A 12,303-nucleotide genomic window follows, 5' to 3' on the forward strand; every position below is an offset into this window, starting at 1 on the left:
GGGCAGGGGGAGGCGGGTGATGGAGGCGTAGAATCACTCCTTTCTTTTTTTTTTTCCCTTTTTTTTTACCCTCAAAAGGAAGATTTACATCAGAAATTTGTTTCTGGAAGTGTTTAAGGCCTGTAATTTCCTTCTTTTCAAATGCTGCCTGATGTCTTCGTCTCACTGGGCTCCCTCCAGGTCGTCCCTGCTCATCCAGCGCCAGGGCTCACTGTCACCCACCTGGCAGCCTGGTCCCTCAGCCCAGTCCTGCCCAGCACCCAGGAGGCTCCTCCATCTCTTGCCGGGGTTGAGACTGCCAAAACTCAGCTCTCACAGCCCCGAGAGTCACGCTGGCTCTGGCAGCAGAGGCTATGGCTTCTCTCTGCTGGCATCCGAGCACTGGGGGCTTTAAGCTTCAGATTTGGTCACCTTTTTGGCAGCCACTTTGAGGTTGGCGTTAGCTGGAGGGTCACAGGGCAAATCCTGCTCAGGGCAGGGCACCCCTGAGAGCTGAATGGGGATGTTGGGGTGATCCCCCCACCCGCCTGGGGAAAGGGGCAGCTGGGGAAAGGCTGGTGCTGAGCCTGTTGGATCTTCCCAGCCAGGGCTAGGAGGGGAAAAAGATGCTGAATCCAGTAAAGTAGCCGGGCTGTTTGCAAGAGAGGAAGACGCAAAGCCCTGGGCATGGCTGGAGAAATTTCCTCCACTCTGGTCAGGAGATGATGGGGTGGCCGCGGTGATATAGATCATCTTAAAATTCTTCCCCCATGGACTGTGTTTCTTTCTCCTAAAATAAATAGGCATTTTGCTTAAGAAAATTATATCAACTTATGAAAGGAGGATAGGCTGGTCATCAGCAAGCCCACTGGTGTAACGCAGGTGACTGGCAGCAGACTGCGCATCCCAGTGAAGAAGCGTGTTCACTGCTCTTGGAAAGCCACCAGATAATTCCATGGGCCTCAGCAATTCCTGCCTACTCATGTAGGCGCAAATGAGATGCATAAAACTGGAAAGAGCAAGAAACAGCTGAGAAGGAACGCAACACAACTTGGGTCATAGTTTGAATTTTGAATTTAATACTCAGTGGCTTTGGGAAACAGGGTCTGGGATCAGTGAAACTTGGACTATTCCAGGCTCAGCGTGCAAACCCAGCCACGCCAGGAGCTGGCTGCAGGCTGCAATTTGGGAGATAACATCTCTCACCCACTCATGCAGCTGCATCTGGGTGGGGGGGGGTTTAGATCAAGGCTCCCCTGTGCTGCCAGGCTGGGCCGGGGGGGCCTGATCACCAGACCTGGGCTCCCACCACTGAGCCTCTCCTATGGGGACCCCGCCGGCAGAGCTGACACCCGCTGTCCCTGGTCCCCTCCCCGTGCCATGAGCCGTGCCACCCTCCCACAGCGAGGCATTGCCCACATAGCCTTGAGCATACGCGGACGCTCAACCCCGTAGCAGCCAGGCGTGCACCCCCACCCGAGAGGGTCTGCACCCAGGCAGCGGGTTGGGTGGCAGCCCTCATGGGACACCCCCAAAAAGCACCGCCATCGCCCTGATGTCCGGGCCGTCAGGGCTGGGTAGGGGCCGTGCGGCAGCGCCCTGCTCCAGGAATAAATAAGCTTTGCATGTTCTTTGCATTAATTCTCGACTAACTGGTCCTTGTCCTGCAGCTCCGCTGTGGTGGGAGGGTGACTGAGGGGCTCCGGCCCAGGGGTTGGGGGGTGCCCAGGCACCCCCGGGGGCTTCAGTTGTTGGCAGAGCCAGGCAGAGCACTCCAGAGCGTGCCGGCACCCCGTGTCTGGGAGCTTCGTGCAACGTGTCACCAAGGCCATGGCAGCGTCCAGCCACGGCCACGTGGGTCAAAAACGTCCTCACACACGTGCATGGAAACAGGCAGGAAATGGGCACTGCGGGAGGGTGCGTGTCCACCGAGGGTGTTCACTGGTGGGTGCTGGTGGGGCATCTCTGCGGCCACCACCGCAGCAGGGACGGAGCGGGGGCACAACCTGGTACGGGATGGCCCAGGCAGGGACGGTCTGGCAGGGGCTGGCAGGGACGGGATGGCTCAGCCTGGCAGGGCTTGGCCCAAGCAGGGATGGTCTGGCAGGGGCCAGCACAGGCAGGGACAGGATGGCACAGGCAGAGACGGTCTGGCAGGGGCTGGCAGGGACAGGATGGCCCAGGCAGGGACAGTCTGGCAGGGGCTGGCAGGGGCAAGCACAGGCAGGGACAGTCTGGCAGGGGCTGGCAGGGACGGGATGGCCCAGGCAGGGACGGTTTGGCAGGGGAAGGGGCAGGCGGTCCCCTGCGGGCACTGGGGTTCCCGAGCGCCCCCGACCCCGTGGGCGCCCCGTCACGGGCGGGGGGGTCTGTGGGGGTCCCGTGGGGCGGGCCAGCGCCTCGCCCCGCCCCCCGCCCCCCCCCGGCACGTGAGCGGCCGTGACGCGCGGCGCGAGCCCCCCCGAGGCCCCGCCCCCCGCCCGGGCCCACTTCCGGCGGAAGCGGGGGGCTCTTTCCCTTTCCGGGTGCGGGTCCCCGGGCGGAGCGGCGGGACGGCGCGGCGGCGGCGGCGGGCGGGCGCGGGGCGCGTGTCATGGCGGAGCTGGCGCAGGGGCAGAGCGCAGCGCCCGTGGGGATCAAGCCCGAGGGGTTCGTGGACGCTCTGCACCGCGTCCGGCAGGTAGGCGCCGGCTTGGCGGGCCGGGGGCGGGAGGAGGCCGCGGGGCGCCGCTAGGCCGCGGGGCTGAGGCGGGGCGCGGAGCCGCCCTGAGGGGCAGGGCCGCGGCCCCGCTGCCCCTCTCCCGGCAGGCCGGAGCCGGCGGCCCCGGGGCTGTCCCCGGCGGGGAGGGGGGGCGGCGGCGGCGCTGGGGGTCCGGGGGCAGAGAGGTGGGCGGCGGCGGCGGCGGCGGGGCTCTATGACAGTCCCCTGCACACGGCGGGGCTTGTGACACGGCAGAAGCGCTGCTGTGCGCGGGGAAGGAGGCGGTGTGCAGCCTGCGGGAGCTCTCGTCTGCGAAGCTGTCGTCTTGCACTTTGCAGTGGGTGGGTGTGAGCTTAATGTTAATTCGGATTTTAAGCGAGTGCTTCGTTGTGTGTTAGGCTAGTCAATAGAAGCCCTGGCAGAGGGGGAGCTTTGCATTCCCCCCTGGGAGGGAGGGAGGGAGAGAGGGGGTGATGTGAAGTGCTCCCCAAAGGGATCTCTGAGCTTACATGGCACTAAAATGGAAACTTTCAGTGAAAGCGCCCAGACCTGCAGGAATCAGCACCCTTGTCTTCAGTACAGGATATTCCAAGTGTTTGCGTGCTGCTCAGTTTGTGGAAGGTGACTCCAGAAACAAGAGGCTTCTGCTCACACACAGTTTTTTGCGACTGTTCATCGCATCTCTTGTTCCATGTCTGTTGCAGGTGTTCATTCCACCTCTGAACAGGTTGCACTTTACTCGTGCTTAGTAACTGCACCTTAAGGAGATGTAGTACAGCCAAATAACTGGACCACAGCCCAGCTGGCGCTTAAAGACCCTGACTTTATTCTTCCCAATGTTGCAGACCAGGTGGGAGAAATCTCCTCCTGTTGCTCAGACTTGCTTTTCTCATTTTGCTGAGAAACTTCTGAAGCTGGACCCTAAGATCTCTCAAGCCATCGCTCTAATGGAACTTAAGTGGCTTACCGTCGCTCACGGCTCACTCCTGAATCAGTATGGCAGCAAGTCCCCGTTCTGTGGGGTCTTCAGCGACCCGTACAGAGTCACTCGCTGTTCTAGATGAACACCCTGTGCCTTCCCAGAGGAGATCACGAGCTAGTCTGCTCTTCGGTCGTTGATTTCTTTCTCAGCATAAATATTGCAGTAGGCAAGTTGTGTGTTAGCTGCCTCCTGGATGAGGCCACGCGTCACTTTTTTCAGTGGCTGACAAAGCGCTGTGGCCTTGGTGGTATGGGATGTCTGAAAGCTTTGCTGTTAGCCCAGAGTTATCTGCTTGGTGCAGTTAAATTGAGAGGTGCTGCAGCTGTGTTTGTCTTGACCTGGTTGTCTGTTTCTGAAGGCCTCTCACTGCAAAAACATCTCGTTGAATATCTGGTAATATTATCGCCTGCTAGCAGTTGAATAATCTTTGAATAACCTGTTTATGTAGAAGAAAATAATTATTTGCTGGTAAGTTGCAGCTTGTTGAAATTATTTTGTGAGCGTTGAAAGTGCAACAGTATGTAGCACTGATCTAATCAGTAACAGGTTAAATGTGAAGGTGAGGTGCCTTGGACGGTATTAGGCTAAAACAGCACTAACTAAAAATTGATGTGGATCAGTGTTGCGTGGTTGTTATCGTGTTTGGAGGGTGAGTCTGTGCGGCCCCCTAACCCACATGTGAAGGAGATGGAATATTAAATGATTCTGTAACCTAGCTGTGCTCACTCCAATTTTGCTGTTAAGTTCGTTATACTTGAAAGAATGTGTTGGGTTTCTGTGAACCTATGACTTGAGTCAGTTTGAACTGAAAGATTTCAAAATCTTCCAAGTTGCCAACTTCAGGTCAGGTGCTGCAGAGTAGCAACCTTCCTGCTATCTTTCCACGCTGAAAGCAAGCGTGTTGAGAAATGCGTGCTTTGCACGTGTTCATGGGAGTGCAGCGGCCTACATTTTTGTGCAGTGAGTTGTGTGCTGCCTGTTGAATGTGATTTTTTTTTTTTTTCCATTAGTGTTTATAGGATGAAAAGAATTGTTGGCAAGTGCTAGAATATTTCCCCCCCCCCCCTCCCCCACCGCAAAAGTAAGTACGTGATTTAATCTAGTTCCATAGAGGCTTTGTAAGGGAGTAGGTAGTCTGTTCCTGCCCAGAACAGCAGGACTACATTGTCACTAGTGGCTCGTTACCACACGTGAGTGGAGGTGGTCTTAACTGCTCAGCGGAGGGGTATTTACCTCAGCACCCAAGCAGTCTGTGATGGAACTTCCTGGCTGAGAATGGGGCGGGATATAAATGTGGTTACACCTAACGCTTTTCTGGAGGTGATGGCAGAGCTTTCACCGAGCACGTTTAATGTTGTATTTGCCTGAACTGTACTGATCTGGTACTTAGATGTCAGCTTTTGGACTGCTTCTGGCCAATGCTGTAGCCTTTTCTGAGTATTACTTTTGCTTTAAGGGGGGGAGGAAGCAGAAGAAAAAAGTTTGGTCGTAGTTCTTGCCTTGTGGGTTGGTATGGCATCCCTGGCTTGACATTTGAACTCTTTTGAAGTTTAATCTTACACTTAAGACTAGTAATCAAATTTACTAAATTCAGCTCTCATGAGAGCTGTAACACTAAAGTCGTGCTGTGGAATACAGTGCTTAGTTATTAATAACTAAATAATTCAGGACAGGGAAGACTTTCCTGATCAATCACAGCAACATCATGTAACACTTTGCATTCCTCAAAGTCACTGGGATGTGAGATGACATAAGAGCAAGAAATCTGGAATACCTTTGAAAGAAATGACTCGTACTTTGCTTCCAGCAGTGTCTGTGCTAGACTTGCTTGGATTTTTCATGGACTCTGAAGTATTTGAGGTGTATGAAAAATTACTTTTTCAAGTGAATGCTGGGTCTTTGAGGTTGTTTGTCCTGCACCTTCTGCACCACGGCTCAAGAGGGTGGATTAGTTTGTGGATCATCCGGCAGCTCCTAGGCAGGGTGACTTTTCTTCTGTGGCATTTTGGGGGGAGGCCAGAGAGAGAAGATATTTGTTCCCCTTTTGAGTAATGGGATCAGAAAATAAGCAGAGCTGCCTGTACTTTTGACAAAAATGGCTTTCTTTCGGACTGTCCTTGAGTCTTGTTCTTATTGACAAAACAGTGTCGTGCTTGGTTCTCACCCTCTCCTGTTCTCCTTGGCAGTCTCATTTTCAGTACAACATGTGCATTTGCAGCACTTACAGATTCCCTCTTCTCACATGTGCTATTCTCCTTGTAACCTGCCATATGTACTGCCCGAATCTTGACTTTCTGGGAATGTTGTGAAGAGGAAAGGCTGTGGTTTGATAAACCTGTAGTGTGCCATCTTGGGTACCTTGAAAGTGGGTGAATATCCTGAGACTTCCTGACAGCCAACAAGCTGTATGTTTAAAATTCCTTTCTATTATCAGGCTCTTACTTCTAATTTCCATGGGGATGGAGGGCTCTTACTTTTCTTTATCCCCTTGCAGAGTACTTTTTCAGATCATCCTCAAATAGATCTAGGGCTTTGCAATTTCTCTACTATTTAGGAAAACCACCTGTGACATGAAACTTAAATGGTTGTGAATGGTTTCACTACTACTTACAGAACTCTGGAGAAACGTCTGTCATACGAACTTGAGTATTCTGCTGAACGAATGGGAAGAGTACAGAAGCACTAGAATTGTCTGAAGGGTCAGATGACAGCGCCTTATTGTTTTATATCCTACTAATACCTAGAACTGGTGACTTTATCAGTTGCTGGTCTCTTGCAGGACAGCATGGAGAGATTCTTCCCAGAAGCTCTTGAAAGCTGAATTCTGGAGATATTGGTGTTTTGAGTCCTGTGCCTAGCAAAGGAGCTTCATGTTTAAAAGTGGTTTGGTATTACACCATTTTTAAAGGGTGTTAAAAGTACAGGAGGACAGAAGTGCAAGGTATAGGAAAGCATGTATCCTTCACACAACTTTGTGGGGTTTTGTTTTTCTTGGCTTTACCGTTGCAATTTGTAGCTGAGGCTTGTGCTGTGTCCTTTGAAGTGTTTGTTGGAGAACTTTATTTGGGGGAAATTAGGTGCAGAAACAGTTCTGTGGTAGTGATGCTTTTTTCTGGTGTATTCTAGAGTTTATTAAAATAGATGTTTTGGGTTTAGGGAAGAAAAAAGAAAAAAATGAAGACTGACATACGGCAGGACAAAAGCAGTGGCTAGCAGTACATTACTCAAGGTCATTTAGTCAGATAAGGACTAGGTCTGCTTGCTTTTGCTCTGTTCTAACTTTTGTGCTTATCTCCCTGCTGAACCTATAGTAAAAACTGAGGTTCCCATTTTAAGTTGAACATAAGAAGTTAAAATGTATTTTAACTGGTACGTCTACTTAAAAAGCTCAACTTTTAATTTTCCGGGGTATTTTTTCATGCTGTGGTGAGGTGGCATGTTGTCTGCTGTAATCCAGTGGCAGCTGGGAAGCTTTGGAGATAAGGGTACGAGTTTAAATAAAGGAGGGGGGAAAAAAAAAAAAAAAAGAGGAAAATATCCCAAAAGCTGATAATGTAAAAATTGCTTTCACTCTTATTTTGCTCTTTACTTGGAGGGTTCTGTGCCAGGGTGATAATTGTGTGCTAAGCATGAGTAGGGGTTTGCAAAGCTTTCCTGCTCTGGGGGCAGACAGCCTTAGTGCTGGTGACCTGTTCATGCACACCTTTGTGCTTCCTGCTAGCTTCCTTTTGTAGGCCAGCTTCTGCTATCCACAGACTATTTTTTTTCTTTCCCTTGAGCCTGTGGTGTGTGATTCCAGCTCCAAACTATCAGCTCACAGTTTCCACAACTTACAGATTTTAATTTTTTTCAAGTAAATAAATACTAACAGAAAGAGGGTTCATAAAGGGCATGTTAAAATCAAATGTGCCAAAACATGCCAAGGTGTGTTATACCTGACACAGTTCCTTTTGACATACGTTTGTAAGTTATTATGTGAAAGCTGTTAATAGATTGTTATAAAATAAAGCTTTAACTTTATTTTTCAGCATTGAAGTAGTCAGGAAATATCTATGTTCTTTGTACCTTCATTGAAACCCTCCGTGTCCCAAACGTAAGGGGAAAGCACGTGGGCAAAGGGCTGGAACCATGGATGCAGTACAGTGTCCAACAAAAAAGCAAGGCATCACCTGGCACTCCCTAGTATGGAGTGGACAAGGGGTAGTCTGTGCTTTCGGAATCAGATTTCCATGGGTTTATTAGGTTTTAGAGATGTTGATATATAAGGTGCTTGTCATCACAGCTTTGCTACGTGATCACTGTGCTGGTCCTGCAGGAGGACTTTATTCTCTAGCTCCTGGCATTTCTGACACAACAAAGTTGTTGACTTTCTAAAAGATGACAGAAGGGGATGGACTATGAGAAGAAAATGGTCAAAACTTGGAGCCCTTTTCATGCAAGGCATTGAAGAGAATGTTTTCTATTCTTTTTCTAAAAGCCCTCAATCTCTCAAGATTATTTCAAATAGCTTTTTTTCAGTAACCTGTAGTTCTGAATCTTGGGCAGTTGTTTATTCCAGTGCAGCATCTGATAGTGTCAACAACCAGAGTTACTGTAGATGTCTTTCTGTTGCAGTAAAACTCAAATTTTAGGGACACCTTTAGTTATATTTGTCACTTGCCCTTGTCTTCATTTAAAAATGTATCTCTGTAAAATGCTCTTTCATCTGTTCCTGTTGCTTATTCTCCGGTGAAATGCCACTTATAATAGAGTGAGATCAGAGTCCTAGTAAAGATCCTATTCAGTTATTTTCTTTTTGCTGGAAAAGGAAGCAAACACTGTAGAATACACCGTGCTGTATATTTGTTCTGTAACTACTTTGTTCTGCACTGGCTTGTAACAGCCAAGTACTTTGTGTAGGCAAGGGGTGCTGTGAGACTGCAGTTTGCTGTCCCTGCAGCGGGTATTTAACCCCGGGGCAGCACTGAAGTGATGTACCTCTACGTTTCTAGAGTGGGCTTGCCTCAGTTAGCTTGGAGAGCGGGTGGAAGGGCTCGCTTTTCTCAGCATCCATCCGCTTGGATGTCTCCCAAATATCATTAGACATGAGCTTAACTTTTTCACTTTTATGCAGTGGTGGTTAGGTGTCTCTCGCCTAGTTCATTTGCTTACCTTAGTCCCATTACTGTGATACCTGACTGACTCCTCTTTCCTGTAAATGTCCAACTTGAATCCCAGCTTGGCAGGGAGTGGCTGTTATCCCTCTGTAAGGGATGGAAGCAGAGGTACAGGCAGCGTTAGTCGTGTTTGTGCTGTATTGACCGCTGCAGGAAATTGAAACTTAATTCTGGGCTAATAGTTTGTTCACTGGCTTATTCTTTGTACAGTAAACACAGGGTGATCCATTCTCTTTGACAAGGAGTTCCCAAACCTGTCCGTGTGCTGGGTATTTTCACATTCTTCTTCCTCCGCTCCCCCCACCGATGTGCGAGTATGCATTTCTATATGTCTGGATATGCACGGATGCAGGAGGAAGTATGTGTCCTCCTACATGGCTGTGATGGTGGCAGCTTCTCCAGGACAAAGTTGATGAGCTAGTTTGAACTCTCTTCTTTGCAAGATTTAGCTTGTCAGCTGTCCATTGAGTGAACAAACCTGAATATAATGTTCCAGGGAGTAAATACCTACTTATGGTCCGGAAGAGGAACTGGGTGAATGTGATCTTGATTAAACAAATATTAAAAGCAAGCAGAAGATTGTTTACTTTACAGATTAAGAACTACTGTCTTGGAACTGTTATAAAGCTACCTATATAGTAAATAGCTGAGAGAAGATTGGCCTGGGCTAAATGCTTTATTGGAAGAAAGAGCGTTTAGCTGTGGTGGCTGAAACTTCATGTATGTGAATCATGCTTTTATCCCCTGTTTTTATAGATTGCTGCTAAAATTGGAGATATTCCTCACTTGAATAATTCTACAACGCTTGTGGACCCATCCGTCTACGGTTATGGAGTGCAGAAACGGCCCCTGGATGATGGAGGTAAGCAGGCTACGATTAGTCAGACTTGTGGATGCAGCTCCTGAAATTCATCTATAGAGGCAGTTGTCTGCTTTAAGGACACAAATCAATGCTTCTTTCTGTGTATAGAAATTTTATACAAGATTCTCTGTGCTGTTTAGTCTTATCTAGATAGTACAGGGCTCCTAGGTGTTAGTATTATTAATGTGAAGCAATTCTTTCTTTGTTCATGAACTTTGGGAATTAGCAAACCAACTCTATAATTTAAATCTTGTTCTGTGGTAGCTGGGAAGGGAGGGAGGAGGATGTGCTGATTGGAACTGTGCTGGAGCCCATGTTTAGAGTACCAGATGTGCAGAGTAAAGCTGTTCTTCCCTGATGGTCCTGATTTTCTGAGAGCAGGCAGTGTATAGGGACAGTATTACAGGTACTCCTTTCCACATGTAGCAGTGGTCACAGAACAGTAGTTTAGTCGCTGTGGAGTTCTGATTGGTTTGTACATGAATTTTAAGGAGAAAAGCTATTGATGTAAGTTGATGCAAGGATACTTTCCATATTAGGCTTATCTTTTTTCATAGTTATTCTTTGAGAATTCTTAAATCTCTGGAGCATTTAACATTGGACACAGCCAAAGAATCATTTACTGGGTGGACTGTATCTGGTAACTGTAATGAGTTAATATTGTATGAAGTGTTAAAATTTTAACATAAGTTATTAGTTTCTTATCTTTGGTTGGAGCAACAAAAATGTTAGAACAGGTGTTTTATTTTTTACAACTCTAATGATTTGCACTGTTACAAGAAGTGTTTAAACTGTATTATTTGCTGCTGTATAGATGCAAAGAGCTCGCCTTTGCCTGTGGTTGATTATAAAAAAAAAAAAAGTGGCTATGTCTTCCTATTTCCTCTAGTATTTGTACTGCCACAGGTAGCCCTCCAGGGTGATTCTCTCCCTCACAGATACATTCAGGAGTGCTGAGGAGATAAGCAAAGCTTCTGCCTAGCACTTCATTTTGAATTTTTTTTTTTGTCTGATACAAAGGCTGAAAATACTGCACGTCTGCTTGTCATTCTGAAAAAAACGTGCTGAAGCACAGGGAGAAGTTTCTTTCATGTGAACCTCTGGCTTGCTAACATTACTGTTTTCTGAACAGATGCCACAGCCCACTTTGTTCTCTGGTGTTGGTTCTGAGGTTGCTGCTCCTTTGGTTTGGTGTTTTAGGAAAAAATGGATTTATCTGGGTGAGCCTCTGTGCCTTGTATCTCAGCCTATGTCTGTGAGAAGCCAGGGGCCTGGTATTACTGGTATGTGCTGGTTTCTGTACGGGACGGTGCTCGGCTGTCAGGCAGGCTGTGCAACAGTGAGGAGTGCTGAACCACTTCGAGCTCTGTCTGAATAGCTTAGGTAAGTGGCTATATGGGAAAAAGAATAAAAGTAGCCTTCGAGGAAGTAGTCATTCATAACATAAGTCCTGCCTGTTTCTTTCATTGATTCATCAGACTGAACTGAGAAATCTGACCTCTTAACAAAATGTTTTTATGAACGTTTAACATGTAAAATGGTTCTAGCGCTTAATGACAGCGCAAGTTAGACTTTGTACTTAAACTTTTACTGGTGAGCACTGTTCCTTGCTGAGCCTTGTTTGTGTTGACACAAACCACGTCAATACAGTTGCAGTCTGGACTATAAATGCATGTTACTGCTGGTTTCTTGTGTTGTGACAGATAACTCCATGAGCAGGTTTTGTTCCTGGGAGAGCCTTCCAGAGTGGCTGTACTCCTGACTCCTGTGTTGGCAGTTCTGCTGCTGTGTGGAGACCTACGGGTGTTTGCCCACCCTGTAGTTCAGCACTGGGCCTTGTCTGTTTTTAAAGTAGCTCCAATGCTGTATTTGCCCTTGGGTTGTTCATATGCATCTGTAGGTTTCATAACTTTGTCCAACTCCCTTCCCAAAAATCTGCTCTGTGAGATCTTAGAGAAGAGAAATGATGGAAGTAATATTTTAAAGGGCTGGAATTTTATGAAGAAACAGGAATTGTCAGGGTAGGAGCAAGGGTTGTACCACTTCTTTCAGCTTAGGTCATCTTGGGTTTTATTTCTGATGGCATCAGAAATACAGTTGGTGATGAGTTCCCCACCTAACTGCGTAATCCTCCTGTGCCACTCTTTAATGTCATACCCAGAACAGTGGCCTGGCAGAGGAGCTCCTGAAGCTGCGAGTGCTTTGTGGTATGATCCATACTTGAGTCAGCTCTTTCTGCCATGGCACGGAAAGTCTGTAATGCAGCTTTAGCTTTCAGCAGGTGGCATTTGGTTTTAACAAGACACTTATATTAGGAAAGCGCTTCCCGTTTGGATGATCTTTTAGTTCTCTGTTAGCTGTGAACAAGGGGTGTCAGGATTGTGTGCCCACACTTTTCTCCATTTTCTGCTTGTTTGTGAACCACAGTTTGGAGACATTGTTGTCAAGAAGTGATTATTTATGTTGTTACGCATGCTCTAGAAATTTTATAGTGCGGGGGTTTGGATACATTCTGCTGCTCTGGGTGGCTTGGAAACAAATCTGGTGGTAAATCTTTTGATTGTTTACTTCTGTATACTGTGTGTTCACAGCTGGGTGCAGGCCTCACTGCTTCATTATCCCC

The 12,303-nt window shown here is 48.0% G+C and overlaps 1 protein-coding gene across 3 annotated transcripts in view; it reads left to right on the top strand.

Annotated features, from left to right (window-relative positions):
• The first annotated feature begins 2,520 nt into the window (after positions 1–2,520).
• FUBP3 (far upstream element binding protein 3) overlaps positions 2,521–12,303 on the top strand; it is a 40,777-nt gene continuing 30,994 nt past the window's right edge. For all 3 annotated transcript variants that reach the window (XM_074890999.1, XM_074891001.1, XM_074891000.1), the window contains exons 1-2: positions 2,521–2,659; positions 9,575–9,680. In XM_074890999.1, the coding sequence (XP_074747100.1) occupies positions 2,573–2,659; positions 9,575–9,680 (193 nt within the window). In that variant the 5' untranslated portion in view covers positions 2,521–2,572. The remainder of the gene's footprint in view (positions 2,660–9,574; positions 9,681–12,303) is intronic.

This window comes from Strix uralensis, chromosome 21, assembly GCF_047716275.1.
Source record: "Strix uralensis isolate ZFMK-TIS-50842 chromosome 21, bStrUra1, whole genome shotgun sequence".
In the NCBI taxonomy this organism is placed as follows: Eukaryota; Metazoa; Chordata; class Aves; order Strigiformes; family Strigidae; genus Strix; species Strix uralensis.